The following is a 26,993-nucleotide window of genomic DNA, read 5'->3' as shown; positions in this document are numbered from 1 at the left end:
TATAGGCCTCAAAGAATTAACCTGGCAGGCAGCCAAACACCACAGAGCTGTTCACTCACTCTGCCACCGTGGGATGGGGGAAGAGAATTGGAGAAATGGTAAAACTTGTGGGTTGAGATAAAAACAATTTATAATAGGACACAAAAGGAAGGGAAAATAATAATGATAAAAGAATATAGAAAACAAGTGATGCACAACACAATTGCTCACCACCTGCTGACCGATGCCCAGCCAGTTCCCAAGCAGCAGCCACGTCCCCCCAGCCAACTCCCCCTATTTTTTTGCTCAGCATGATGTCATGTGGTATGCAAGAGCCCTTTGGCCAGTTGGGGTCAGCTGTCCTGGCTGTGCCCCCTCCCAGTTTCCTGTGCACTCAGCAGAGCATGGGAGGCTCAAAAAGCCCTCAACTAGTGTAAGCACTGCTTAGCAACAACTGAAACATCAACATGTTATCAACGTTATTCTCATCCTAAACCCAAATCACAACGCTATAGCAGCTCCTAGGAAGAAAACTCTATCTCATCCAAAACCAGGACAGCCATGAACTCTGTAGATGACTTACAGATAAGACAAATTTGGGGTCATTTGTCTAAGGAGCAGGCAAGAGAAGCTAGCTAGGCTCTGAAATTACCATTGCTTGATGCAAGGGAACCCCTGCAGTAACAGCAATATCAGATTTTTCCTAGGGCCATAAATAGATGGCAACTGAATTCTGCCCAACCCCAGTAATACAAAAATCTTGACAAGACAAAGCAGTTACACAAAAAAAGGTAATAGAGCATCAGTTTAGTCACCCCGGTGTTTAACTCGAATTGTTTTACAACGACAAGTTTAGATTCACAATGCAAATGGCTTTTGAAATGATGTGAGGACAAATAGTTGTAGTAATGATTTGTGAAACAGTATCAAGAGAACATCAAGCACAGACTAAATTCCTTAATTCACTCATCACACCATATGACGGTCTCCAGGAATACCCATCTTTTTTTAACCTTCTAAGAAAACATAGCTGGGCAATCTTAACTGTCTCACCTAGGACACTGACAGTAGTGCATTACAGTATTATCTTTTTTTTAGTCAAAACTCTGATTTAAGGGGAATTCTGAAACAAGCTTGGCTGCTGACATATGGAGAGGCACAGCTGAAGGCAACCTGTACCATGGTAGTCAAACACAAAAAGGTATGTAGATGAAAGCAAGTGAAAAGAGGAATGGCAACTGAAGAAAGAATGGAAAAAGGCAACTTTCCTCCTCCTGAGCTCCCACCTCTTATTTCTGCCCTTCTGAAGGCATTCTGCAAGCAGTCGATTATAGGACTCATTTTAAAATTCAATATGAAATAGAAACAGTATTTTCAGTAGATTGCTTTGTATCTTCGTTAAATATTCTATTTTAAAGGCAGAGCTATGAAAGTATTCTTCAGGTGACGGCATGAAGAGTAATTCCCTCCGAAACACTGCTAGTTACAGTACAGCCTTGCATTAAGACCTGAAATTAAAGCAAAGGCTGATATTTCCCGGTACATCTGCAGAGGCCACTTGGCTTTGTGACCAGCAGTCATACCTAGGCAGTATGGTTGCTATCGGTGGCTTAAAGTTTTAAGTACCCAAAGCACATTCATTTTACAGGCCCTTCCTGACAGAAAAAAAAAACTTGTGCCTCAGGCATCATTCACTGAAAAAATACAAAGAGTCAAAGCCTGGTATTTGTCTCATATTGTGATTACAGAGTAGCAATGGCGTAATATTAATTAATCTACCCCGAAAAAACAACTTACAGTTAAATATATTACGAATTGAGAGCTTACCATATCAAAAGTTCAGAAATATCATACCGCTTCAAAAGAGTCACAGCCTATCAGTATAAAGGAAGAATATAAAACTATTTTATTGACCACTGTTCACCAGTATTTACAATAAAGTAAACAATATACAGTCTGATAACATTCAAATTACTACAAAGTTAGTTTTCACCTGGTCTTCTTAGGACCAAGGGATCCCAGATACTAAAAAGAATGATTCTACAGGTTTAAAGGGCTAGGTTTGGGTAAAGAAGATACATGCACATCAATAGTATAGAAGACTACAAAACATCTGTGAGTTTGTTTAGACATTCATTATGACTCTGTAATAACTATGGAAGTTTATGAACGTTTTATAAAAGCTTTTACCTAATATGGAGGAAGTAGTAGTATCAAATGCTCTCTTGTGATAAATGAAACAAGTTGCAGAAAGCTTTTATTTACTTGCTGTTGATGCAAAACATACTACTTCAAAAAAATATCAAATTTGATTCTGGTTAGAACGTATGCTTCCCACATTGCTAATAAATCAAATTTCATGTTTTAATATTAATATATATAAAAAAAGCAATGCAAACAATTATTGTGCTTCATCTTCTGGGCACGAATGCCAAGTTAGTCTCTCTTCATAAAAAGCAATTACGATCTGAGGACACTTCACGTTAGCTTCTTTGGCCAGGACCAGATCTGCCTCATCAGAGTCTTTCCTGATGTAGAAGAGAGTGGGGTTTAAGAAAATGCATAATCATTAATTCAGTAGATTTAGCAGCTCTTGATAGGTCATAAGGTCTGAAAAGGATATCAGCTAGAAATCAGTTTTCAGTATACCTTTCACTATGGCTACCAAGCATTTCCATGCTAATGGCAAGGTTTCACAGCTGTTATCTTCCTTCCCTTCCCACGTTTTTTAATGTTTGAAAGGAAAACACTATTCAAAGGGAATCATTACACACTGCAGTAGGTAACTATAAATGGAAGAAGTAGAACTTCACTAATTTGTCTTTTAAAGCACAAAATTCCTTCACATTGTTTGATCTTCATCTCAACCTCAGCTTCCTCCACCAGTTCCTTCCAATTCTCTATCCGCTTGGTTGCACGCAAGACAGCAGCACTACAGCCAGTGAAAAGTTTGGTTATCTGGCAGCTGGCTTCTGCTTATTGAAACATGTAAAGCTGGAGTTCTGCCTGCCACTCCCTCAGCAAGAACACTACTGAGATCCAGCCTTTCCATACGAACGCCAATTTTTCCATATTTTATCAAGATTTACCTTTCAAATTTCTACTTCCGTAGAACTGAACCAATAGAACCTAAAGTTATTTTTGTTTTGGAAAGAAGAGGCAATAAGTACTAACTGATTATACAACCCTCGTTTTTCTAAGAATACAGGGTTAATAAGAAGATCACCAGCTGTCTTACTCCTGAAATGAAGTTGTCTCTTTAGCCTCAGTGCAACTGCCTGCCCTCCCTTAATATAGCCCAGAACTGTGGATGTAAGACTTACCATTTCATGAGGAACATAAGCTCTCCACTGCTATCCGTAGCCCCAATTATCCGCTCAGGATCAAGACCCCTTGCAAACCCTCTTGGTTTATCAACCTATTGAGTAAGTTATACCACTGTTATCTAGTTTAAGGTAAAATTCTATTTTGGCATTAGAGCTACATATATGTGTGTGTATATATATATACACAAGAACGCGTGTATCAAAACAAAATATATATCCTCACATAATTATAAAAGCCCTAATTACATAAAGTTGTCAGAAGATGACATTTATTTTTTCATGACTGATCTTCAGGCCAAGTCATTTAGATGTAGAGTAACAATGAAGGAGTTTTACGTCAACGCTTCTAGCATTTATTTCTGAAAACTCAATGGATGAAACAAGCGATCTAAAAATCCTTACAGTAGACAAAAAAGCAGGCATGGTCAGTAAAAGCAACAAAGAGGCAAAACAAAAATGCACTCCTGGAAGTGGGATAAACACATCCTTTTCAGCAAAACAACAGACTTGGGTAGGCTTAATCCAACTGTGAAACTACACCCTTGGGGAATACCTCAACTCTTGGCTCACTGAGATTGCACTGGTGGTAAAGAATATCACGACTACTTCCTGTATTAGTTCCTCTAGTTTCACAATATCCTTTCTGAGACTGTGGCCATCACTGTACCAGATGAAGACACAATTGACTAAAATATTCTTTGTATTATTCATCAACTATTCCTCCCAATGCCTTCCAACTTTTTTGAGAAACCCATGTTTGGTCACACTCTCAAAGTCACAACAGGATTTGGGGGGGGGGGAGGTATAGGGATGGAGAGGTGGGGAAGAGACACAGAAAAAACAAAGCTTAGCACATGAACATATACTTACAGAATCACGCTTTTTCTTTGATTTACTATCATCAGATTCACTATCTGACAAAGATTTTCTTTTAGCACCATCTGTTTTTTCTTTACCGGCTTTCTGAGAGTTCAGAAAAGCTTCGATTAGCTCGGGACAATCTAAGTTTTCTTCAGGCTCCCATGTGTTGTCAGCACTGAAACATACACACATTTATGTAAAACTAGGAAAGGAAGAAAAACGTAAAACTAGCCACATGCCTCACCTTAAGCAAGTTAATTTTTTTCTCATTATGTAAGGCAGGTTTCTTAAACCTAAGGATGCTTATCTTGCCATCTTTAGTAACCTTCCTGTACTGCATTTGATGACTGAAGTATGCTTTGCTGTTTTTGAAAAACAATGCTCTTAAACTGGAGATACATAATAAGCACCTCTATCAACTGCAATTAACCAGCAATCCCCATCCTACCAAAACGTACCTGTCCATTTAAACTGACTCCCTTCCCTGGTTCCTCTAAAGACTGTCCATGCAAACAAACCATATGATATGAGCACTAAGACTTACAGAGAACAGAATGTACACAACACTCACTACAAATGGTGCAAGTATATGTCTAAGCTTCTATATACGAGGAATGCTCTCAAAAGTTGTCTCTGAGAACTGAGATGCACTATACCTAGAACTATCTCCCTCCTTCAGTTGACTACAGGAGGGAACAAGGGTTCCGTGTCCAGAGCTGGGCACTGCAAACGTTCCAGTGAGCGTGCACTTTAACTAAAATTTGAAGAAGCCAGGACCGTTCCCTACAATAGCTAAGCACCTCATCAGAAGTCCTCATGCACAAATACTGCCACAGCACTACTGCACAAGCAAGAAGCCTACAAATTATTTTCAGTTACTAAAACATATTTTCACAACTTGAAATCAGACCCTTGAATACTAAACACATTGTGTTTTGCTTTAATGCATTTATCACTACACAAATTTCAGGTGCTACAATGCAGAATGTTGCAATGCAATCACTTTGGGAGGTACGCAACAATAATATGGCTGCATGTTTAACTACTTATGTTCAAATGCTAGGTGCGTCTCCTTTTTGCAGCTGGTAAAGCAGTCTGCCAGAAAGTGTCATGGGAGGGAGGAGGCACAACTATGTGTCTTCTTTAACAATCTACTTTTTAAGTCCACTCTAAGGTTTTCTTGTGCTTCCATAAGCCCTGGGAAAGAGACTCAAGAGACACCTTTCGGGTATGCCTAATGAAGGCAACCATGGCACAGAATTCCTTATGCAAATTCATCTAATTTGAGAGCAGTTCAGAAAAGTGAATAATAATAAGCAAACTATCTGCTTCAATTTCATCGCTTCAGAGCTGCCTGCAGTTTAAATCCCTGCAAAATTTCTTACTCAAAAGTAACATTCATTCTACTGCATGTATAAATACAACAACTGTCAGTCCAGCTTACCTTGATAGCTACTGACACAAGCTAAACCAAACAACAGTGGCAAAAGAACGGTCACTAAGGACTTGGTAAAAGTCTTGGAACATTTTATGGAGCACAAACGCTAAGCTACATATCTTCTATTTTATTTTCATACTTGACTGCCCCACTTGAATATGCATTTATGGATGCCCTTCCCTTGAGGTTCTTTAAAAATGTATCCCCATTATCCAATCCCCCCTCTCTGCAGTTATTTCAATTAAATATTTAGTATTTAGCATTCTATCAGAAAAAAAAAAATAGGTAATGCCTTACTCTGTAAATCCTTTCCACTTCAAGTAGTATTCCACCTTTCCATTTACGACACGTCTGTCCAGGACTTTCTCCACAACAAATTCTTCAGGCTCTGCCTCTTCAACTTTTTTACCTTTGCCATTCTGTTTCTTTCCCATTTTGTGCTACAAAAGAAATTCAGAATTACATTATTCGTTCGTTTGCTTTACACAGTTACTTCACTGGCCAAATCCAACTTTGCTCAGTAAACAGCAAAGAATCGTGTATTTATTCACACTAAAGCCAGAAGCTCAGACTCCTTTTACGTTAGTGCATGTGGTCAGGTAACCTGAGCAAGACACGTTAATGTTTTGGGTTTTTTTCAGTTGCTTAATGAGATACCCAACACTAGTGTTTAAAAAGGTGAAATATTTTTGTTCAGTGCCTCCACTCCCCTTATAAATTTAATTCTCAGTGCTACATGCTCAAAAATTTATGAAGCTTCTAAAAGTTAACTCTACGCCTGTGAAAAGGCAGAGGGCAAGAAACAGCATAAGGCAGAAGTAAAGAACAGTAATAAGGTAACTGTGAAAATGCATAAAATAAGAAAGGGATGCTACTCAAAAAAAGGTGGTTACTACCTTTTCCGAAAAAAAAAGGAGAAGCTGATGGGAGCAAAATTTATGATGTATTGCTACAATAAGCAAAATACTCAACAATAACCCATAACTATTGAACAGGATACATGCTAGGAGCATTCCATTATTGCAGTCCCTTCTCATTCTTAGCCACGCACCGATGTAATTTACATTCAAACAGATGCCACAAAGGTGCAAAAATTTAAGACAGCTACACTTAAGTACAGCACTTAACATATAAATGAAATTTATAAGTGTTTTAAGTTTACATTTGATATTTCAAATAATATTAAGTTCTTAAAATAAATATTACATCCACATCATCCTCAAGGCATTCCCAGTTTAATAAGGCACAATTAAATAGTAATAGAAGGACACATTTCAGAATTTCCTTGTTTGTGATCTTAAAAAGGTTGGAACAAGCCTATCATGTTGTCATATCACATTTCTGGAGCACTAGCAGACCAAAAGCAGTTTGCTTGCCATTTTGGACCGCACCTTATAAGGAAATTGTTAAAGTGGCAGCCATAAACTAATGGGAGCAGTATTAAGCTCCTAAAACATATGGTCAAGCAGTACCCTAAATCAGAGTGGACATAACTAATTCCTCACTAATGCACTTCCTATATAACAGAAAACAGACAAGCAAAAATCACAGAGCACTTCTATTTGCTTGATTTCCTTTTTCTAGCTCTCTCTAGAACTAATGCAGTTTAGTTTGAGAACAGTAAAAAACAATTTTGAAACTGTCACATTTTTCAGCTCCTGTAGAATTTAGTCTTGATGTGGTGAAAGGTAAAAAAAAAAAATGTATCTGTTAGACGTAAGAAAAACCGTCATCTTTTTGTAAACTGAAGATCTGATACCGATTCTTTCTTTCCAAAGCCCTGTTTTGTGCCCCTCATTTTTCATAATTAATTTTTCCCTCCCTCCCCAAAACAGCTTTACTCTAGTTAGTAACCCATAAATTGAAGGTGCAAACAACAAAGACCAGGAAAAGTTTCAAGTTTCTCTTTCAAACAGCAAGTTTCTGTGTATGATTATATCTTGTGATATTTGTTTTGATTTGGAAGCATAGAAGAGAGATTATCTAAGACAGAGCATATATTTCCAATTGGACTTTAACTGCCTGCATATCCCAGGTATATTTTGACCACAGCATTCATGTCTGAAAAGTGGCAGCTTAAGCACACTGGCTTTTTTTGCCTCCACAGGGAAAAGAATATAAGACTGAAATTGAAGGAAAATAAAAACATGATGTCCAACGCTTCTATGAAGGCAGCTTCTTTCAAGAAATGGAAGTGTGAAAAAGAGAAACGGGTAGAGATGAGGGAAACAAAGAAGCGGAGGGGGAAAAAAAAAGCCAAAAAGACACAGACTCACTATACTATAGTAATAACATTATAATTACTGGTGATGAGGCAAGCAGGCTACAAGTGGGGAACATCTCCATCAGTATTCTCCGTTGGACTACAACTCTTTGATTCAATGGAAGACTGTTTTCTGGTACTCTTTTCGGCTTCACTAATTCTTGTCACTTAAAGATAAACATTTTGGATTTCTGTATCAAAGCAACAACTTTTTTTTTTTTTACTTTCTAAGACTTAAGTACCTATATAAACCTCCACAGAAGCAAATTAATGTCACAGGCATCTGTATTTTTTTTCTTGAGGTGCAGTAAGAAATAATAAAATTGAAAATATGTTGATTTTTGTTCTAAATATTAGAGAAGTAATTAGGTCTCCCGTGCATCAGCACTGCTTTCCAGTCTTGAGCCTTTCCAACCTACTAAAATAATTCTTGATTGCAGAGCATGCAGAAATACTGGACATTTGTTAAAAACCTGTACATTCTGAGATTACAGAAGCCAATGTAAATCTCAGCCCACAGCGAATGTGGTGCTTGACTGAAATTAAAGGGTACTAAACATCCACTAGACCCCTGAAGCTCCCTTCTCTAGGGTTGCATGTAGTAAGCGGTAACTTGGGCATCTGACCACTGAATGCTCATCTATGGCTCGTTTCCCTTTCTGCATTTAGAAGTCACGTATGACAGATGCAGATGCTCTTCAGTGGATTATTGTTCTTCCTTTGAGGGGCAAGAGTAAAATACTGATGTGACACTGTGGTGAAGGGTTTAACATACAAGAGGTAACAAAATCTGAATTACAGTTCCAGAGCTACGCTATCCCTTAATACATTTTGGTTTTGCATGCAAATACATAATGAAGCGGAATTAGTTATGGTTCCCATGGGAACCATAACTGATTTCCCTGACCTGTGCATCAAAATTCTCAACAGCAAAAGATTAAAAATACTGCATTCACGGATTCTTTCTTCTCCCTGAGGCACCCCCACCCCCAGGCTGGCTAACTCCTCTTACTCAAATTAGGGAGAGCAGGCAGTCAGTTACTAACAGAAAGTTCAGACATTCACCTTGGTGAAATCTTTTAAGTTAGTTTGTTATTGTACGATATGAAGGAAGCACTCCATTGCAATTCTAAGCCAGGAGTTAATACAAGTTTTTAACATACCTCTATCTGGGTCAACCAGCAATCATTTCAGGAAATATAAGAACAGGCCTTTTGAATGCATTATAAAACAGTTTTTCTGCTATCTAAATTTTGAATTGTACAAGTGGTTTTTTTGCTTATTTCCCCACCTCAACCTCAGATGCATCTCACTCTGTCTTTCACAAAACTATATATCATTATTAGTTGAGTGGTAACCAGTAACCAACTGCCCTTAGAAGTCCATTTTTAACCTCAAGCAAAGCTTTACAGGACTTGAAATCCATGAATGCATCATTAAAATGGTCCAGGAGGGGTTGACATCTGATAATCTCTGCTCCTATGAAATTCAAAGAAACTGTTATTTGTTAAAAATAATTTCAAAAGGCATCTTAACTACGCCACATCATTTCCCAGTAATGTTATTTTCATCTGTAGAGACTGCCTTTTCTCAGCAAATAGTTTCCCCAAACACACTGGGAGAAATTAAATTAACACATGATTTGGGTTTTATTTTTTACATATATGACTAATTACATGGTGTTCTGAAAGGAGGCAAAAAAAAAATCCTTAGTGTTTCCTACTGTAGGACAGATGAAATAGTGCTGAGTCGTTTAGTATTTTTTTCCCAACAAGTCTCTTCAGAAATGACAGATTTATTAAAGCCAAAGCCAATGTCCTTTCAAGTAGCCTTACTTTCTGGATCTGAGATTTTGGTCAGAATAATGCTGGGGAGGGGAGATGTGGATGTATCTTTTAAATGGAGATGCCAAGTTATAAGTTTGAAGAAAAATATGTTGATTAAATCCTTATATACTTTAGGTGTGCATGAACTTACCAATGTAGTTTTATTGGAGGCCATTTTTATTGCAGACTTGCAGAGCTTTTACTAGAAAAATGCATGACAATTAAAAGGAAGTTTACATTACTCAAAGAAAGGCATCCCAATACAAGCATGGTCCTTGTTCCAACCCCCATGAATTCACTGCATATAACATTTCTAATACGGATTAAATCCAGAACAAAAAGTAGGTTACTACTTTGTCCGGCATAACCCAGTAACGCACCATTATGCTAGCCAGGATAAATGATACTGACAAAGTGATACATAGGGTTGAAAAAAGGTTTCTCCCAAGGCCTTCTAAGGCACAGAGATGTTTCTAGGGAAAAGGGGGAGGACCATCAGGGATGCTTATTTCCTTAAACCCAATAGGACATGAGTTAAGATTCTAGCAGTTAATCAAGATATACATAGGTACATTAACTGCGAATCTGGTGGGGAGCAGCTACATATCTGGGGTGTAATAACGAATCGCCCATTACTCTTACACGGTAGTAAATGCTTACAAACAGCAAATATTTATCTTAACGCAACGATAACGTTGCCTTCTGATTCTCAAGTTTGCAGGAGTTAAGGTCCTAGAACAATATTAACTCGGCTAAGCTGTACATACTACATATTTAACCTGCGCAAACGATGCTGAACACAATCCATCCCCTTTTCCATGTCATTTCTCATACCGGCCATCTCCTTAGGCATGTATCGTCCCCGCCCCACTGCAAACTATAGAACTGTTAGAATTCCCCATATGCCTGGGCAAGGCAAAAGAGAAAGTCCTTCAAGGCCAGAAAACCTCCCGGGCTCGGCAATCCCGCCCAATTCTCCCCCGACAGGGGAGGTGGGTTTTGGCAGTCCCGTAGGCGGTGGGGTAGGTGAGGTGGGAGGCGGGCAGGGATTAGGGCCCCTGCACAGAGGGGCTTGGCTCGTCCCCGCTTGAAAGGCAGGAGAAAGGGGAAAAGAACAACAATAACGGTAATAATCACAATAATAAAAACCCCAGCAGAAAATAAAGGCAGCCCTGCTGAGGCCTGCGGGGGGAGGCTGCGCCTCGGGCCTATGGTGGGCGCACGGGAGGCCGGCGGGGACGCCCGGGGCCGTCCCGCCGCTGCACGGCGAGGGCCGGGGGAGGGGACCCGCCGCTCCCACCGCCACCGCCCGGCGGGCCCCGTGCGCCGCACCCCCGCCGCCGGGGCCCCTTCCAACGCCACCTCCCCCACCCCGCCACGTTTCCCCCGGGCCCGGCACACGCCACCGCCTCCTCCCAGAGCAGGGACGCCCGGTGGCGGAGACCGTCCCTCGGCGCTGGCGGGCTGGCTTTGTCTCCCGAGCGCGTCCGCCGCCGCCGCTGCCCCCGCCCCCCGGCGCAGCCCTCCTTCCCCGCGGCAAAGCCCGCTCGCTCCGGGGTCCTCCTCCAACCCTCTCTCCCGCTCGGGGCCGGGAGCCGCCGTGCTCGGGGCCCGGGCGCACCCCCCCTCCCCCGCCCCAGCAGCCCTGCTCCGCCCGTTACCCCCCGCCGCCAAGGAAGCGGCGGCGTACTGATGGGGGGGGGGGGGAAGGGAAGGCGGGCTGCGCCCCGCATCTCCCCGCAGGCGAGGCCCGCGCCGTGGAGGGGAGTTGGGGAGGGGTTGCGGGGGGGGGGAAGGAGGCAGCTGGAGCAAGAGAAAGAGGGAGAGAGAGAAGGATACAGACTTCAATGGTGCCCAGCCGCTCGGGTCTCCCGTCTCGTCTTCGCTCTCGCCCTGCGCGCACTGAGCAGCGGCGGCAACAGCGACATCTGAGGGGGGTTGAGGCGGGGGGTGGGGGAAGGGAGGGCGGGGGGAGGGAGGGGGTGGGGAGCGGCTGGGCGGCAGCGCGGCGCAGGGCGGGCGCGGCGGCGGCTGGTGGGGCTGGGCTGGGCTGGCCGAGCACTGCGCGCCGGCGGCTGACGGGGCAGAGCGCACGACGCCGCCTACGCGCGAGCTGCAACCTCCTACCGTCGTCGCCGCCAGCACAGGAGGGGGGCCAAGACGTCTCTCCAACGGGGGGCTAGCGCAGGACCGCGTCAGGCGTCCAAAAGAAGGAAGATGCCTCGCGGCGACAGAGAAAGCGACTGGGTGAGCCGGCGGGGGTGGCGGGCGGGGGAAGGGACCCGCGGCGCCCGGTAACCGCCGCCGCCATGATGGCCGCCGCCATGAGGGCGCGTTGGGCCGGAGCGGACGCCGCCCGCCGCAGAGCGAGGCCCGCAGTCGGTGTGGGAGCGAGGCCTCGGCGAGCCCCCGGGAGCGGGGAGGGCGGGCGGGGAGCGCCGGCGAAGGGTTTTGAAGCTGTTCGCGGCGTGGCCGAGGGGGCCGTTTGGAGCGCGGCCATTTCCCGCGTTGCGGCGGGGAGGCCTAGTTGTTAGCGAGGGCGGGGGGGGGGGGGGGGGGAGGAAGGGGGGGGGAGGAAAGCACGGCGGGGGGCGCTCGAAAACTCTTTTATTAACGCGGAGAGGGGTCCGAGTTGGCCGGGGAGGTTTCGCTGCGAGTATGGAGCCGCGGGTGGGTCCCCGCGCCGGCTTTCACCGGGAGCTGGGGGGAGGGGGGTTGAAGAAGAGGGGGCGGGAAAAAAGGAGCAGCCTCAGCGCCATTTCCCTGGTGCGCGGGGCGGCAGCACTCACCCTTTGTCGCGGTGCGTGCGGGGCCGCTGGAGAGAGAAAAAGGGAGGGAGGGGAGGGAAGAAGGAAGGAAGAAGAAGAGTGCCGTAGCGGGCGGCGCGCCCGATGCCGGCGGTGCGGGTAGAGCGGCGCAGGCTGCGGCGAAGTCCGCCTCCCTTCGCTGGCTCCCGGGCCCCCGCGGTGTGTCGGCGCTGGCGCCAAAATCTGGGTAGTTATCACTTCCTCCTGCCCGGGCGGAGGGGGAAGGGGCCAGGCCGCCAGCCACGGGGGGGGGGGGGAAGGAAATTTCGGGGGTGCTCTTCGCTCCCCTCCTGTCCGCTCCCTGCCAGTACCACAGGTGGCCGCGGGGAGGGCAACGCGGCGGGGGGAGAGAGTTAGGGCGGGTACGAGCCGAGACCGTCTTCGGTTAATTATAACCCCTCGCTTTGAGGTTTTGAGCCTTCTGGGCCGTTCGGCAATTTCCGGGGGGGAGGAAACGGGACGGTGCCAATCGTGCTCGGGGCCCGTTCGGCTCCACTCGGGCACGTATTGCGAGTTTCTTCCCTTGTCGGAAATTGCCGAACGGGCTCGGATGGTCGATGGCTGCTGCGTCTTTTTTTCTCCGGAAATTGCCGAGCAGGTTCCGAGCGCCATTCCGGTCTGCTTCGGCAAATTCCGGAAATTGCCGAAGCCGGTCGGATGGGCTGCCATTCCCCGTTCGGCTTTTTCCGGCGGCTGTCGAAGCGGATAAGCTCGACGACGACGGCTCCTTCGGCTCATTTCGGAGACGGCCATTACGAACGGGGTTGATGACTTTTTGTTACGTGATAAAAACACTTAGGGGCGTTACACAGAACTGCTGCCCCTTTGGAGATATTTAAGCTCCAGATTCAAGCCTTTTTTTTTTTTTTTTTTTTTTTAAAAAACCTAAAACCTCGGAAGCGAGTCTGGGCAGGAGGAGGAGGGCGCTAGCACTACGTGGAGCTGAATTTCAAATTACGTAACAGTTAAGGCAGCCATTACTGACCGCTTGAACGGTAGTCTCAAGCAGGAATACGTAAACCATGAAGAATATGGTATGTGAAGGGGGAAAATTCAGAGTTCGCTTTTAAAGAGGGCGGCACGTTTGGTTATGTGTAGGGAGTGAAATTTTCCGGGGCTGTGCGTTCCGGGGCTGTGAGCCCCTGCCAGCGCAGGTGTGAGCGCCGCGGGTCGGCGGGCTGGATGTCTTTCGGCAGGGGAAGCGTTAGCGGGGAGGAAGGTTCTGGAAGCGGCGGTTGGGGCTGGTGCGCGGCCGAGAGAGGAGGCGGAAGCTGCGGTAGCTGTGCATGGCGGGTGGCGAGTTCTTAAATCGTTTGACATACCCGTTAACCGAGCAGCTGTAGGGGTGGCGCTGGAGGGGAACACACGGCTATGGAGGTCTGTCAGGGCGCGATGCGGGGAGTCGCCTTTGCCGTGGGAGGTGCCGGCCGGCCGGCCGGGATGGCGCTGCTAGTAATGGCGGTGGCGAGGGGGAGGGGTAAAATGGCGGCGCCGAGCTTCACTTGTGCGTGAAGCTGTGAGGATGGCTCCGGGGATGAGGAAGCGGGTGAGGCGGGAGGGCAGGCGGGGCTGCGAGGCGGGCAGGCAGCTGTAGCCCTCTAGTACCCGCGGAGGCGGAAAACAGCGCTCGGAAGATCATCCTGGTACCGTGTGTTTAGGTGCACGCTAGAAGCGGTTTGTAGCACTTGGTTTCTGTTTAGCCCGAGGACCCGGGTGTTATTTTTCTTTTCTTTTTTTTTCTTTTTTTAAATCTGGGGTCGGTGCTTCTATAAGTTCTTCCCTTCCCGCCGCATCGCTGTCCCTGGAGGTGACGGCTGCTTCTGGGCGCCATTTTCCCCTTCTAGCTGCGGGGGCCCCTGTTTTCCTGATATCCGCCACATGGCGGAGCCGGCACGGTAACCGCTTCGCTTCTGATAACATCAGGCAGCGGGGGAAGGGGGAGGACCAGGCTGTTGCATTGCGAAGCCCTGTAGAACGTATAGGGTTTAACGGGGCGCTTGGAGACGGGAGGGGGAGAGAAAGCAGGGTCTTCGTAGTTCGGGACCAGTAAACCCAGCTCTACTTTTGGCAGGCCTAGGCATAGGAATTCAGAGATGCCACTCGCTTGTCTCAGTTAACCATTTTGTTACACGGGTTCTTAATTCCGCAGAAGTCTGCGGTCAGCTTGGAGTACTTGTGCACATATTCTTGCTATATGAAACACATTTCCTTGCTCTGATGATGAATTTTCCAGCAAAGGCTACGCGTTTTCCAGTCCTTTGAAGTGTTGCTTTAAGCCTCTGAAGGAGGATTTAAAATAAGCACTAATGAAGATTCTACAGAGTTCATAAAGATATCCTCTCGTGCTCCATTCCTGCCACAGAGTGTACTATGGAAATCTTGAAAGAGGTTTTTCTTCCAGCTTTTATATTGTGCGCCTTGGTGTGGGTGGGTTGTTGGGGGTGGGGTGGGGTGTTGTTTTTACCAAATGAGGATTTTCATCAAGATTCTGAGAGGGACTGGAGTGATAATTTTTATCATACGTTTTGGAGCTTCAGTATAACTTCACATGGTCAGAGCTTCTAAGAATTCATACACCTGTAAAGTGTGTTGTTACTCTGTTTAATGTTTATTAGTAATGTCGGGTATGTTTTTGTCCTTTAAAAGTCAAATGCAGTTGTTACAACTGATAGATGCCATTCTTTCTCTGAGCATCATTTACATGTTTTTAACTGTTTTCAAAGATAAACCTAACACTGGAAAAATCCTACTTGCCTACTAAACTTGATTGATTCTCATATTTTTATAAGACCATAAATGTGCATTATTAGACACATGACAACAGGTTATATAGGAAAAAGTGTCTTTTGTGGACCTATGAAACTGTAATAAGTAGTCCCTAATTTTCAAGCAGCAGAACTGAAGTAATTTGAAGGGAGGATTTTTTTGGCAGTATTGTTGCTTACAATGATTTTTTAGCTTGCCTACCCAAATTATAAATTATACTATGACTTGGCAACATATGGCTTCTTAGCCAAAGTCTGGTATGCAGCTTTATTCCTTTTAAAGAGATGAGGTGAAAGGGAACTTGTCATAACGTGGGTTTACTGCTTTTAGACTCTTGTGTGTAATTTTGCCTGTCTGTACAAGGTGGAGACAGTGCTAGCTTTGTCTTCCTCAGAAGAAAATACTAGGTCAACCAGCAGATTGCAAGTGGTTTTTAAGAGACATTTACACTGAGCGTTCTTAAATATAGTATTGGGGGGAGTTTATTTTTCTAGTGGTTGACTTCCTTGTCAGACTGCAGTATCTCAAGCTGGTAATAGGGTGATGCATTTTGGACAAAAACGGATTCAGTCCTACTTACAGTAATTATTTTCCTGTTACATGCACCTAGGTCCACGCCTGCCTTGGACAACCTTAGAAAACACATTGGCCTACATGCAGATTGGCTTAATACTTCTAAAGGCATTTGTGCACTGAACTATTTCGTTTATTTTCCATAACTCATTGTTTGTCATTGGTTGTCTAATTTTATGTTTATCTTAAATGTCCAGTGCATAGTTGGTTGTGTTGTGTTCGTCAGTTATAGCTAACTGTACAGTGTTTGGGTTGTTTAAAAAACAACCACCACCCTGAACAAAACACAAAACCAAATACCCAAGCAGATTTTTCTTGATTTTTTTTTTTAAACTAGTTAACAGCATAAAGCAGAAATATTCACTCCATTTGAGTTGTCTTGTCCTTTGCAGTACAGTTCTCTTTCAAACAACATGATGAAGTCTTAAATTTTATGAAAGGGAACTACTTTTTAGTGCATTTTTCAATTTTTGCTGTTTGACATAAAAAGTTTCAAAATATATAATCTAGTGAGTGATGCTATCGTGTGTGGAAAATGACAACTATGATGCCTGCTTAGTATAAAAAGTTAGTATAAAAGCATTTTTAACTGGTAGAAGTTGGAAGGCTGTCTTTCCTGCTCTGATAAAATACCACATACAAAGCAGTAAATGTTCTTTTTTTAATGATGCACTTGTCACAGCAGAAATTTCTGCTGAACAAGTGCAATGATAAATTCTCTGAAAGGTGATAGAACTTAACTGAAGTCTTACTGAAAACATAATTTCTGTTAGTGGATACAAATGCAAGTATGTATTATTCACATTTCCATTTTAAAGGGGATCGGCTTAGTTTTGATACCGCTGCTGCTGAGGTTACTATTAGTTCCAATGGTGCAGGATCCCAGATTAATTTTACAGATGTCCCAGCTTTCATTTGTTTTAATAATTAATTAGAAAATATGTATCGGTGACCAATCTTGGAACATCTTTAGCTGTATCTTCATTTATTTTCATTTGTAGTGCCTTGGATAAATAGCATGTTAGTATTCACGTACAGCAATTTGAGCCAGAATCATTTTTAAAAATAAATGACATTTGGAATAGAATGAGACAGTATGAATGAATTAATGTTATCTGTAATGAGAACTTTTGATTTTGTTTTTATTTTCCTTTTCTGTAAAAAGCGTCTCCTAAAGATCTTTGAGAGGACTATTCTGGACGTCTTTGAGTGTGGTCCATTGTTCTTCATATTTGGAGGGAGAGATGGGAAGAAGCACATTATCAAAGTATATCGTAAAAGTGGATCCACGGAATTGCATAAATTGCTTGATTTCTTGAATAGAACATTTAGAAGAGCCAATCCTAATTTTGAAAAATAAGTCTTGGTGAAAGTTTTTGACGGTTAAGATTAGTGTCATAATTATGCTGATGCAGAAGGGGTCTTGTTAATTATATTAATGTAATCTTCTTTTCTGTGATAGAGGGAAAAGGAGCAGTTCCGCAAACTGTTTATTGGCGGCTTAAGCTTTGAAACAACAGAGGAAAGCTTGAGGAGTTACTATGAACAATGGGGAAAGCTTACAGACTGTGTGGTAAGTTTGGGATACTAATGCACAATGTCAGCATAGAATGTTCAGAAATTATGAAAGTGGGGAGGTTTTTTATCTGGATAGCTTAATGAAGAGAAGGAATACTAAATTTTCTTAAGCATACAGTTGATTGGTTTAGCCATAATTCAGTCCACTGAAGCTACACACAGAGCTTCCCTTGCAAACTCTGTTCATAGAGTTAGGGAGCATTCACAATCTGTTCCCTGTAAAATCTCCCAGATAATCTCTTAACCAGTGATTTCAACAGTTTAAAATGAACTGGGGTGTCATTGGCTGAAGTGCATTAGGGAGCGCTTACACAGAGTTCTGTTACACCTGAGTGATTGGTAACCTTGAGCAGAAAGCTGATATGGTAAGTAGCCTCAATAAAATTGGAAAAGGATGTCTGTGTGATGTTTTCATAGAATCATTTAGGTTGGAAAAGACCCTTAAGATCATTGAGTCCAGCTGTAAAACTGACCTGCCAAGTCCTCCACTAAACCATGTCCCTAAGTGCCATGTCTATATGTCTTGTAAATATCTCCAGGGACAGTGGCTCTTGCAGAAGTACCTCTACTGAATTTTTTTTGGGAGCAGTACATACATGTTCCATAACACAAATTTAAAGTCTTCAGAACGCTTAAAAGAAACTAGGTGTTTGGTTTTGTTGGTTGGTTTTTTTGGGTTTTTTTGGTGTTTGGTTTTGTTTTGGGGGTATGTGTGGTTTTTATGGGTTTTTTTGTTTTTTGGGGGGGGGGGGTGAGAAAAACATAAATATTAATGTATGTCACTGATAATAGCAGCATTTCTGAGTTACAGGTGGAGTCCTAGAGGGCAACAATGGTTTGAATTTCCATGATGCCAAGCAATGCAGTTTGTGTACTTAACCAGTATAGCTTGCTACTTTATTATAATTGTGTTTTGAAATCAAATCAAGGAAAATGTAAATTAAGTTTACATGTTTCCTCCAAATGTTGTTAGCAATAAGCTTAACGTGAGACAGGTAGAAATGTTTAAATGTGTTTATTTTTAGGTAATGAGGGATCCTGCAAGCAAAAGATCAAGGGGGTTTGGTTTTGTAACGTTCTCCTCCATGGCTGAAGTTGATGCAGCCATGGCTGCAAGACCTCACACGATTGATGGAAGGGTGGTTGAGCCTAAGAGAGCTGTGGCTAGAGAGGTAAGTATGGCTTTGAAAGCAATACTTTTCATGCTTTGAAAAAGGAATCTCTGTTTTGGCCAGGCAGTTGTGTTCTCTTCTTGTTAGAAAATGCTTGGGTAGGAATTCTCTAGTTAAAAGGGTGTAGTTGAGGCGCTATTTGCCACCCTTCCGGTCTGTTAAATGATGCTATAAATGTCTGTTATTACAGTGAATTATTAAGTTATTCTGGTTGTACAGTCACGTCTGCAAGGGATGCAACTGGGGTCTGAAAGTATTGTTAACAAAAACATGTTGAATGCCTGTAATTATGCAAATTCCAAACTAACCTTTCTCTGGAATGGTTACTGTGACTAAACCTCAAACTAATAAACTCCTGTCAGTCTCTCCTGACTCTACTCCGTGATCTTTTTTGGTATTTCTAAAAGTGCATAACTGAAGTGACTGAAAACAGAGAATGTAGTAGGGGTAGAGAAACTCTGATTTTTTTCATACAAAATGGTGTTGGGACTACTCTGCTTTTAGCCCCAGGCATATTTGGTTTTAAACTTCAGGGTACAAATAGGTGTGTGCACAGGAATGCAGTGCACCTGTGAACTTTTCTGCCAGGTCACTGTGGCACAGATGTACTTGAGGATTAAGGTTGTGGTTTAACCCAGCAGATAGCTAAACACCACGCAGCTGTTCACCTCCCTCTCCCCGCCCCCTGCCAGTGTGATAGGGGTGAGGTGGAAAAAATTGGGTTGATGTCAAGGTAGTTTAATAGGACAGAAAAGGAAGGGAAAATAGTAATGATGATAAGAGAACATACAAAATAAGTGATGCACAATGCAGTTGCTGACAACCTGCTAGCTGATGCCCAGCCAGTTACCAAGCAGCAGTTGCTGCCCACAAGCCAACACTCCCAAGTTTATATACTGAGTATGATGTCATGGTATGGAATATCCCTTTGGCTGGTTTGGGTCACCTGTCCTGGCTGTGCCCCCTCCCAGCTTCTTGCTGGCAGGGCATGGGAAGCTGAAAAGTCCTTGACTTAGTGTAAGCACTACTTAGCAACAACTAAACCATCAGTGTGTTATCAACATTATTCTTGTCCTAAATCCAAAATACAGCACTAGCCAAAACCAGGACAAGGAGCCAGTACAGATTGTAGGTGATTTCTGTTTACCATGTTGTGGGAGCTCTGGGAGGGTTTACCCATTTCAAGTTTTACCCATGTGTTCAGTGCATTTGGACTGATGAACTGGAATTGAATGAGCTGTCTCAGAGGTCAAGGGAAATGGAAACAGTAACCACTGGTACCTCTGTTAGCTATCCCACTTGTCTTTCCATATCCCGCAGAATGCAGGGTTGATTAGCATTTGGAAAAAGGTAATTAAAGCAGCATACATGCATACTGTTTATGCACACAAAGTGATTGCTAAGCTTCAGGAATAAGTCATTCCTACCTAGTGCAGCGGCTTGGATATCATGCTCAAAGTGTAAAAGTAACCCATGAATGTGAGGGGTTGTCTTCGTATTTTGAATAGGCATTAAAATACATAGCTGTGGATTCACTGAAGTCAAAGGATCTTTGCAGTTGATACGAGTGGAATGTGGATTTCACTGCTGTTGGGGAAGTAGGCAGAGGAGGCTGACACATCCTTAAGATATTAAATACTTGCAGTTTTTCCAAACAGTTGATCTTATATTTTCTCTAAACATGTTCAAAGTCTTTTTATTTAATTTTACGCATTTTGTAGTACTTTTAACTGTATCTTCTTCAGTGCCTTTTTAAGGCTTTGACATAAAATGGGGAGGAAAAGCCTCCAAATTGCCCCATTTGCTTCCCTCCCAGAAGGCCCCCCAAGCAAGGTTACAGGGACATGCATCATAAGAGGGCTACTTCTGTGCTTGAAAAATCTTACTTTTTCAGTACTCCATTCCTGAAATCCTGGCAAAATAGTGATTTGTGAAAATGTTTTTCTTTGTGGTAATTTAAAGGACTCTTTTAACAGGAATCTGGAAAACCTGGTGCTCATGTCACTGTGAAAAAACTATTTGTTGGTGGTATTAAAGAGGACACTGAAGAGCACCACCTTCGTGACTACTTTGAGGAATATGGAAAAATCGACACTATTGAAATCATTACTGACAGACAGTCTGGTAAAAAAAGAGGGTTTGGATTTGTTACATTTGATGACCATGATCCCGTGGATAAAATTGTATGTAAGTAAGCTTCATTTCAGTCTTCCACTTGATAGTATTAAAAGTCACAGTCATGGTAACTGCGTAAAGCTAAACTTAAACTAAAGAGATAAAGGGATTAGTTATGTGCATGAATATTTGCTGTGTCGTAGTTCTTATGAATTGTGTGAAGGCTTGTATCTTAAATAAGTACTGGCTTCTTTGCTTAAAAATCGTATGGTATTTTGGGTCCTTTTTTAAAGGACATGGAATAAGTATGGATTAATCTGAAAATTATCAGGCTTCCAAAAATGAAGTACACTTTGTTGCCAGATCAGTACTTAAATGGTGACGGTATCTTCCTTGATGTGGTTACAGTGCAGAAGTATCACACCATCAATGGCCATAATGCAGAAGTAAGGAAAGCTCTCTCTAGACAGGAAATGCAGGAAGTTCAAAATTCTAGAAGTGGGAGAGGAGGTACGTACAAGTAATGGTTAATGGTTTGTGATTGGTTTTTGTGTTCTCATTCCATGATCTCACCACTTAAAAATATTAAACTGTTACAGGGAACTTTGGGTTTGGTGATGCACGTGGAGGTGGTGGCAACTTTGGTCCAGGACCTGGCAGCAATTTCAGAGGGGGAGCCGGTAAGACAGGCATGTTTGTAGCGCTTGTTTTTGTTTTTTTTTTTACCCCCCTCTCTTCCCCCCCTTATGTATACTTGGGTAACAGAGCAGTGGAACAGGCTGCCCAGGGAGGCTGTGGAGTCTCCTTCCCTGGAGACATTCAAAATCTGCCTGGACACATTCCTGTACCCCCTGTTCTAGGTGTACCTGCTCAGGCAGAGGGGTTGGACAAGATGATCACCAGAGGTCCCTTCCAACCCCTACCATTCTGTGATACTGTTTCTGGTTCTTGGTAACTGTAAGCTACCCTTGTTTAATTTAAATGCGGCTGTAGCAGTTAGAGAATTTTTGGGAAAAATAACATGCAAACATCTTCTGTAGTACGCAGATTGATTATGTGGATATTCAGTAAAATTAAGGGTTTTTTTTGTTTTTAAAGGGTTTTACTAAAAGCCAAAATGAACCTAAACTTAATTTTGTTAAGGAATTCAGAGATTTCTCCTCTGTAATTCTATGCAGCACTCGCCTGACCTTTACAGTGGAAGGGCTATGTCCAAAATTAGAACTGGGTACCCTCTAATGGCAAGAAAATAGAAGATAGAGAGCAATGATTGGGTGCATTATTTCACATATATTTTTCTAAATTGAAGTGTATATCTGCTTAATCAGTAATCTCTAAGATTTGCCCCTTAAGGTCATATGGGTTTGAGGATTCAGTTAGTTTGCTACAGCTAAATTGAAATACTTTGGGTTTTTTCTCCAACAGATGGATATGGAAGTGGCCGTGGATTTGGTGATGGGTATAACGGATATGGTGGAGGACCTGGAGGTTAGTTTACTTTTTTGGTGGTGGTTGTTTTTCTCTAGCTCAAAAATATCTTTACATTCACTTACCATGTGTATAAAACTTTCATATTAATTGCCAAAGCCATTTGTTGGCTTTAAGAAGCACACATGGCTGTTGGCTCTTGTTAAACCTTTACATAGTAAATTGTATGGTTATTTCTTGGACAACCATGCCCTTTTCTTTTCTTTTCTCTAGAATAGCAGTGTTTCTTGAATTTCCTGAAAAGTTAAGCCTTTTAATTGAAGCTTTTAGGCAGTTTGACTGGTGGGTTTTGGTCACAGTTCAGTTAGGGTGGAAGTTAGTATGTGCCTTTAAAAATAGCGTTCATAGAAATCTTTATGAAACTCCGACACTTTTTTTTTCCCTGTAGACTTCTAAACAGAAAAATATCCTCTGATTCTGAGGATATTTTGCCTTCTACACTGAAAAGTTTATTTTAAACTATTATATTGTCATAGGTGGCAACTTCGGTGGCAGTCCTGGTTACGGAGGAGGAAGAGGAGGATATGGTGGAGGAGGACCTGGATATGGCAACCAGGGTGGGGGATATGGAGGTGGTTATGACAACTATGGAGGAGGTAACCTATGGACTGAGCATTTCAGTTGTCAAATACTGTAAATCATTTGAGACTGGGGGAGGAAGGGGTATAAATATTATCTAAGGAAGCTCTTGTTTTCCAAATAGTATGAAAAAGCAGTTCGCTGCATACACTGCTGGAATAGCCGTGTAATTTTGTACTTCAGTTAGAATTTTGCTAATGAGAGAACTTTTTTGAGTGCCATACGCATTTTAGCTCATCTAGGTATTTCTCCACTTATGTATTGATAATGCAGGCAATTATGGAAGTGGAAACTATAATGATTTTGGAAACTACAACCAACAACCTTCAAATTATGGTCCAATGAAGAGTGGAAATTTCGGTGGCAGCAGGAACATGGGAGGACCATATGGTGGAGGTATTGTCTATGTTCTCACCTGCCTTGGAGGCAAACTGAGTGGATGGGCTTTAGCCTTTTGGGGAAGTGGAAGGGAAGATAGGACAAGGGGTAACTGTTTTGAACTGAAAGAAGGTAGATTAGGATTAGATAGAAGGAAGAAATTCTTTACGATGAGGGTGGTGAGGCACTGGCATAGGTTGCCCAGAGAAGCTGTGGATGCCCCATCTGTGGAAGAAGTGTTCAAGGCAGGTTGGATGGGGTTCTGAGCAACCTGATCCAGTGGAAGGTGTCCCTGCCCATGGCAGGGGGGTTGGAACTAGATGACCTTTAAAGGTCCCTTCCAACCCAAACCATTCTATGATTCTAAGATTGATATGTAGAAATGGAGTAGCTTCTGCAATAAATGGAGTGCCCATATTCTTTCTGCAAGTTGGCTACAGTTTCTCATTTTGAGACTGTGAAGTTTGTCTTGGGGAAAATTATTTACTGTATTTTTAGAGGATAAATTCTCCAGAATATTAGGAAATGTTTTGCAGTTCCCAGTCTGTAAAGATTTTAGTGAAGTGTCAAGTTCTTTGCTATCAGCTCACTCTATTTGTAGAGAGCCTAGTTAATGTCCACTAAACTTGCTGGGATTTTTTTCTCCCCTCTTGTTAATTTTTTTTCCTAACACTTCCTGCATTTTGTTGTCAAAATGTTATTTAATATATAATGTTAATTATTAGTTATTAATAATTAATTTAAATTAATTTATTAATTATTGAATAGTTATTTAATATGTGATATTAAAATGTTATTTAATATTGTGTGTGAAGCTTGTGAAACAGAAGCACGAAGCCCATTCTTCTAAGGTTTAGCATGCAAGTAAAGTCAACCCTCACAGGCCCAAGACAGCACAGTACATCAAATTGCATGTGACGCTTGAATCTTCTGAGATTTCAGCTCGTAGTTCTTGTGGCAGTTCTTGGAGGTTATTTAGAGGAAGGCAGTGCAATATTAAAATATTTGTTGTCTGTGCTGTCTCTGGAAGTAAAATGGATGTTAATCTTTACACAGAATCAAAAGCATTCCTAGATTTAAAAAGTGTACTGATGTAACTGTTCTGTTTCCTCGTTTTCCTCAATTGCAGGAAACTATGGTCCAGGGGGCAGTGGAGGAAGTGGTGGATATGGGGGGAGGAGCCGTTATTGAGTTTCTGCAAGCATGCCATGGGTAAGTATGTTTATAAGTGTTAAAATTGCAGTGATTCTTGAGAGTAGCTGCAGGAGTTAAAAGCTTTTTAGGATCATATTATCTTTCCTTTAAAAAATGGTTAGATGAATAATTTCATAACCTATTTTTTTACTCTTTACTTCTGTTGAAACAGGCTTCACTGTATAAATAGGAGAGGATGAGAGCCCAGAGGTAACAGAACAGCTTCAGGTTATCGAAATAACAATGTTAAGGAAACACTTATCTCAGTCATGCATAAATATGCAGTGATATGGCAGAAGACACCAGAGCAGATGCAGAGAGCCATTTTGTGAATGGATTTGGATTATTTAATAACATTACCTTACTGTGGAGGAAGGATTGTAAAAATGCCTTTGAGACAGTTTCTTAGCTTTTTAATTGTTGTTTCTTTCTAGTGGTCTTTGTAAGTGTAGAAGCATTCCTTTGATAATGTTAAATTTGTAAGTTTCAGGTGACATGTGAAACCTTTTTTAAGATTTTCCTCAAAGTTTTGAAAAGCTATTAGCCAGGATCATGGTGTAATAAGACATAACGTTTTCCTTTTAAAACTTTAAGTGCGTGTGTAGAGTTAAGAAGCTGTTGTACATTTATGATTTAATAAAATAATTCTAAAGGAAATATTGTGTAATTTTAGATTTTTTTTTTTAATATTGTAAAATAAGGCAAGGAGTGGGTAGTATAAGGTCCCACAAATAATATAAAGCTACTGTTGTACATGTAAAATTAAATGCTGGTCAGAAAAAAGTATGTTGTTTGTAAATTATCAGGTTTAAAATATCTAGATAACTTAAGGGATATCTCTGCAAGGAGAAACACCTTTTTAGATCTTTTAGATGCTGCTTCTTCAATGGCAAGGAAAGGAAATATCCCCAGCGAGGTACTCTTCCAGGGACACAGGTCTAGTACAAGAGAACTCTTGAAAACGTCACTAAGTTCAGCCAGTCTTAAAAAGCTGCGCTGTATTTCTGCAAAGCTTTAACTACAGTAGTTGATAAGGATGCCAACGAAGGCTGAGGGTGTAGAGCAAAATAGTTCTAAGCTTCAGTTAAACTTCTTTAGGTAAGATCTTATTTACTTTTCCTTTCTTAATGTTACAAAAACAAGAAACTAATAATGTTTGACAGTATTCTTTCAGTATAGTGATTATCATTATGTAGTTTAACATAGCAATGAATTGAGTTAACAATTACCAATTGAAAAGAAATTTGTGAATCCTGTTTTCTTGTATTATTAAATTTTTTACAAACAAATTTTTTGTTAATTTCAGCTACTTAACATATTTTTTTCCTACTGGAATCTAGCCATGATATGAACCCTGGACAAGCATAGACTGCTGCCACTGTACACTGCTACAGTTGAACAAATGAGACCTGCAAGTGTCCATTAGTAAAGCTTTGCAAGGGTTCCATCCCTGGTGTTGGTAGTTAAAATGGTAGGTCACAAGTTAATTAAATCCTACAACTTTATTTTTGCATCCTGCAACATTTTATTTTTTCTTGGGAGTCTATGCATTATGGTGGTTGCAAGGTAATGCAATGAAGGTAGTTCTGTGCTGTTGAAAATGAAGTCTGTTGCTGTGTGTCTTGTCTACTGTAATCTATTTTATATAACACGTTTCATCCTGAAGGTTCCAAGTAACTGTAGACTGTTTACGTGTAAGGAAAAAAATTGCACCACAGAATACATCTGCCTCTGTGAAGGAATGTGTCGTCCATTCTTTTACCAACTGCATAAGCAGTTCTTTAGGAGGGGAAGTCAAAACTTCAAATGAAACTGCAGGTGGTATTTCATAACTGTATAATGTAATAATGTAAATTGGAATTTGGCTAGAATGTTGAGGTTTCCACCATTTTTTATAGTTCTTGCAGCTAATAAACCTTAGTGCCAAATTTAGTCAGCCTTACTCTCACTGCATTGAATGTTTGCACCTCAAATTACTGGAAACTCATCAAGTAATGAGTTGTTCAGAGTAAGGGTGGCATACTCTGCTAGATTTGGTTTTAAAGAAAAATCAACAAAACCCACCAAAAAAGGCAACCAAAAAATGCCCTTATTTCAAAGTTCCATTGCCTTTAAAAGGCTACCCACTGAAGAATGTGGACTCAGCTAACAACTCCTGTTCCTTTTTGTGTTAGACACACCAGTGAACTGCTTATACTTTTTTTTAAAAAAAAAAAAAAATGGCTGAAGTTCCCCTCTTGGTAATTTGGTTTAGACATATGTTGTAAACATCTTCAGATACACTTTTTTTTTCTTTGGCAGGAAGGTGCCATGCTGCAGGTAACTAATGAAGAAGTGGTCAACCACAGAAACGCTTCAAGAAATAAGAAATTCTGTATCATCAGAAAATAGTTGTTTTTGCTGCCTTCATTAAAAATATAGAGGTTAAATGAATACTGATAAAACATCACAATTAGTACAGCTCCCTGTAATGCTGGGTTTTTTAAATTATAGTAATAATGTCTTGTAAACATTTCAAATAAAATTCAGATTCGTTAGGAGAAACAAATCACTAATGTTAAAATAACAAACATTCTGTGAGTAGAAAGTTTAACAACATATTTTTATAACTTTCATAGCTTTAAAATAAAGTATTTTTTATACCAAAGTA

At 41.8% G+C, this 26,993-nt stretch overlaps 2 protein-coding genes across 36 annotated transcripts; one reads left to right on the top strand and one right to left on the bottom strand.

Moving 5' to 3' along the window:
- Positions 1 to 1,862: 1,862 nt before the first annotated feature.
- On the bottom strand, positions 1,863 to 13,961 carry CBX3 (chromobox 3). 11 transcript variants are annotated; one of them, XM_075083076.1, is made up of 7 exons: positions 12,483 to 12,523; positions 9,845 to 9,895; positions 7,909 to 8,034; positions 5,902 to 6,044; positions 4,176 to 4,341; positions 3,303 to 3,397; positions 1,863 to 2,507 (listed from the first exon to the last, which is right to left on the bottom strand). In XM_075083076.1, the coding sequence occupies exons 3-7, from the start codon at positions 7,948 to 7,950 to the stop codon at positions 2,381 to 2,383; spliced, it is 573 nt and encodes a 190-aa protein (XP_074939177.1). In that variant the 5' UTR covers positions 7,951 to 8,034; positions 9,845 to 9,895; positions 12,483 to 12,523; the 3' UTR covers positions 1,863 to 2,380. The 11 variants fall into 11 exon arrangements, with proteins under 11 accessions (XP_074939177.1, XP_074939176.1, XP_074939178.1 ...); XM_075083075.1 differs by lacking the exon at positions 12,483 to 12,523 and adding an exon at positions 11,537 to 11,592; XM_075083077.1 differs by lacking the exon at positions 12,483 to 12,523 and adding an exon at positions 10,473 to 10,508.
- On the top strand, positions 11,730 to 26,993 carry HNRNPA2B1 (heterogeneous nuclear ribonucleoprotein A2/B1). Of its 25 annotated transcripts, none has more exons than XR_012658933.1 (12): positions 11,730 to 11,940; positions 17,302 to 17,412; positions 18,443 to 18,589; positions 20,566 to 20,776; positions 21,113 to 21,214; positions 21,304 to 21,384; positions 22,130 to 22,192; positions 22,669 to 22,788; positions 23,045 to 23,167; positions 24,279 to 24,361; positions 25,684 to 25,814; positions 26,645 to 26,993. XR_012658933.1 is itself a non-coding variant. In XM_075083101.1 (12 exons), exons 2-11 carry the CDS (start codon positions 14,871 to 14,873, stop codon positions 24,338 to 24,340), a joined length of 1,038 nt encoding a protein of 345 aa, XP_074939202.1. In that variant the 5' UTR covers positions 13,414 to 13,534; positions 14,734 to 14,870; the 3' UTR covers positions 24,341 to 24,361; positions 26,645 to 26,993. The 25 variants fall into 25 exon arrangements, 18 of the variants coding, with proteins under 18 accessions (XP_074939196.1, XP_074939195.1, XP_074939194.1 ...); XR_012658932.1 differs by having other exon boundaries at positions 21,304 to 21,393; XR_012658934.1 differs by lacking the exon at positions 11,730 to 11,940 and adding an exon at positions 13,372 to 13,534 and having other exon boundaries at positions 21,304 to 21,393.

The sequence above is a fragment of the Phalacrocorax aristotelis genome, chromosome 2 (assembly GCF_949628215.1).
Source record: "Phalacrocorax aristotelis chromosome 2, bGulAri2.1, whole genome shotgun sequence".
NCBI lineage: Eukaryota > Metazoa > Chordata > Aves > Suliformes > Phalacrocoracidae > Phalacrocorax > Phalacrocorax aristotelis.
This window is presented reverse-complemented; position numbering and strand designations above follow the sequence as displayed.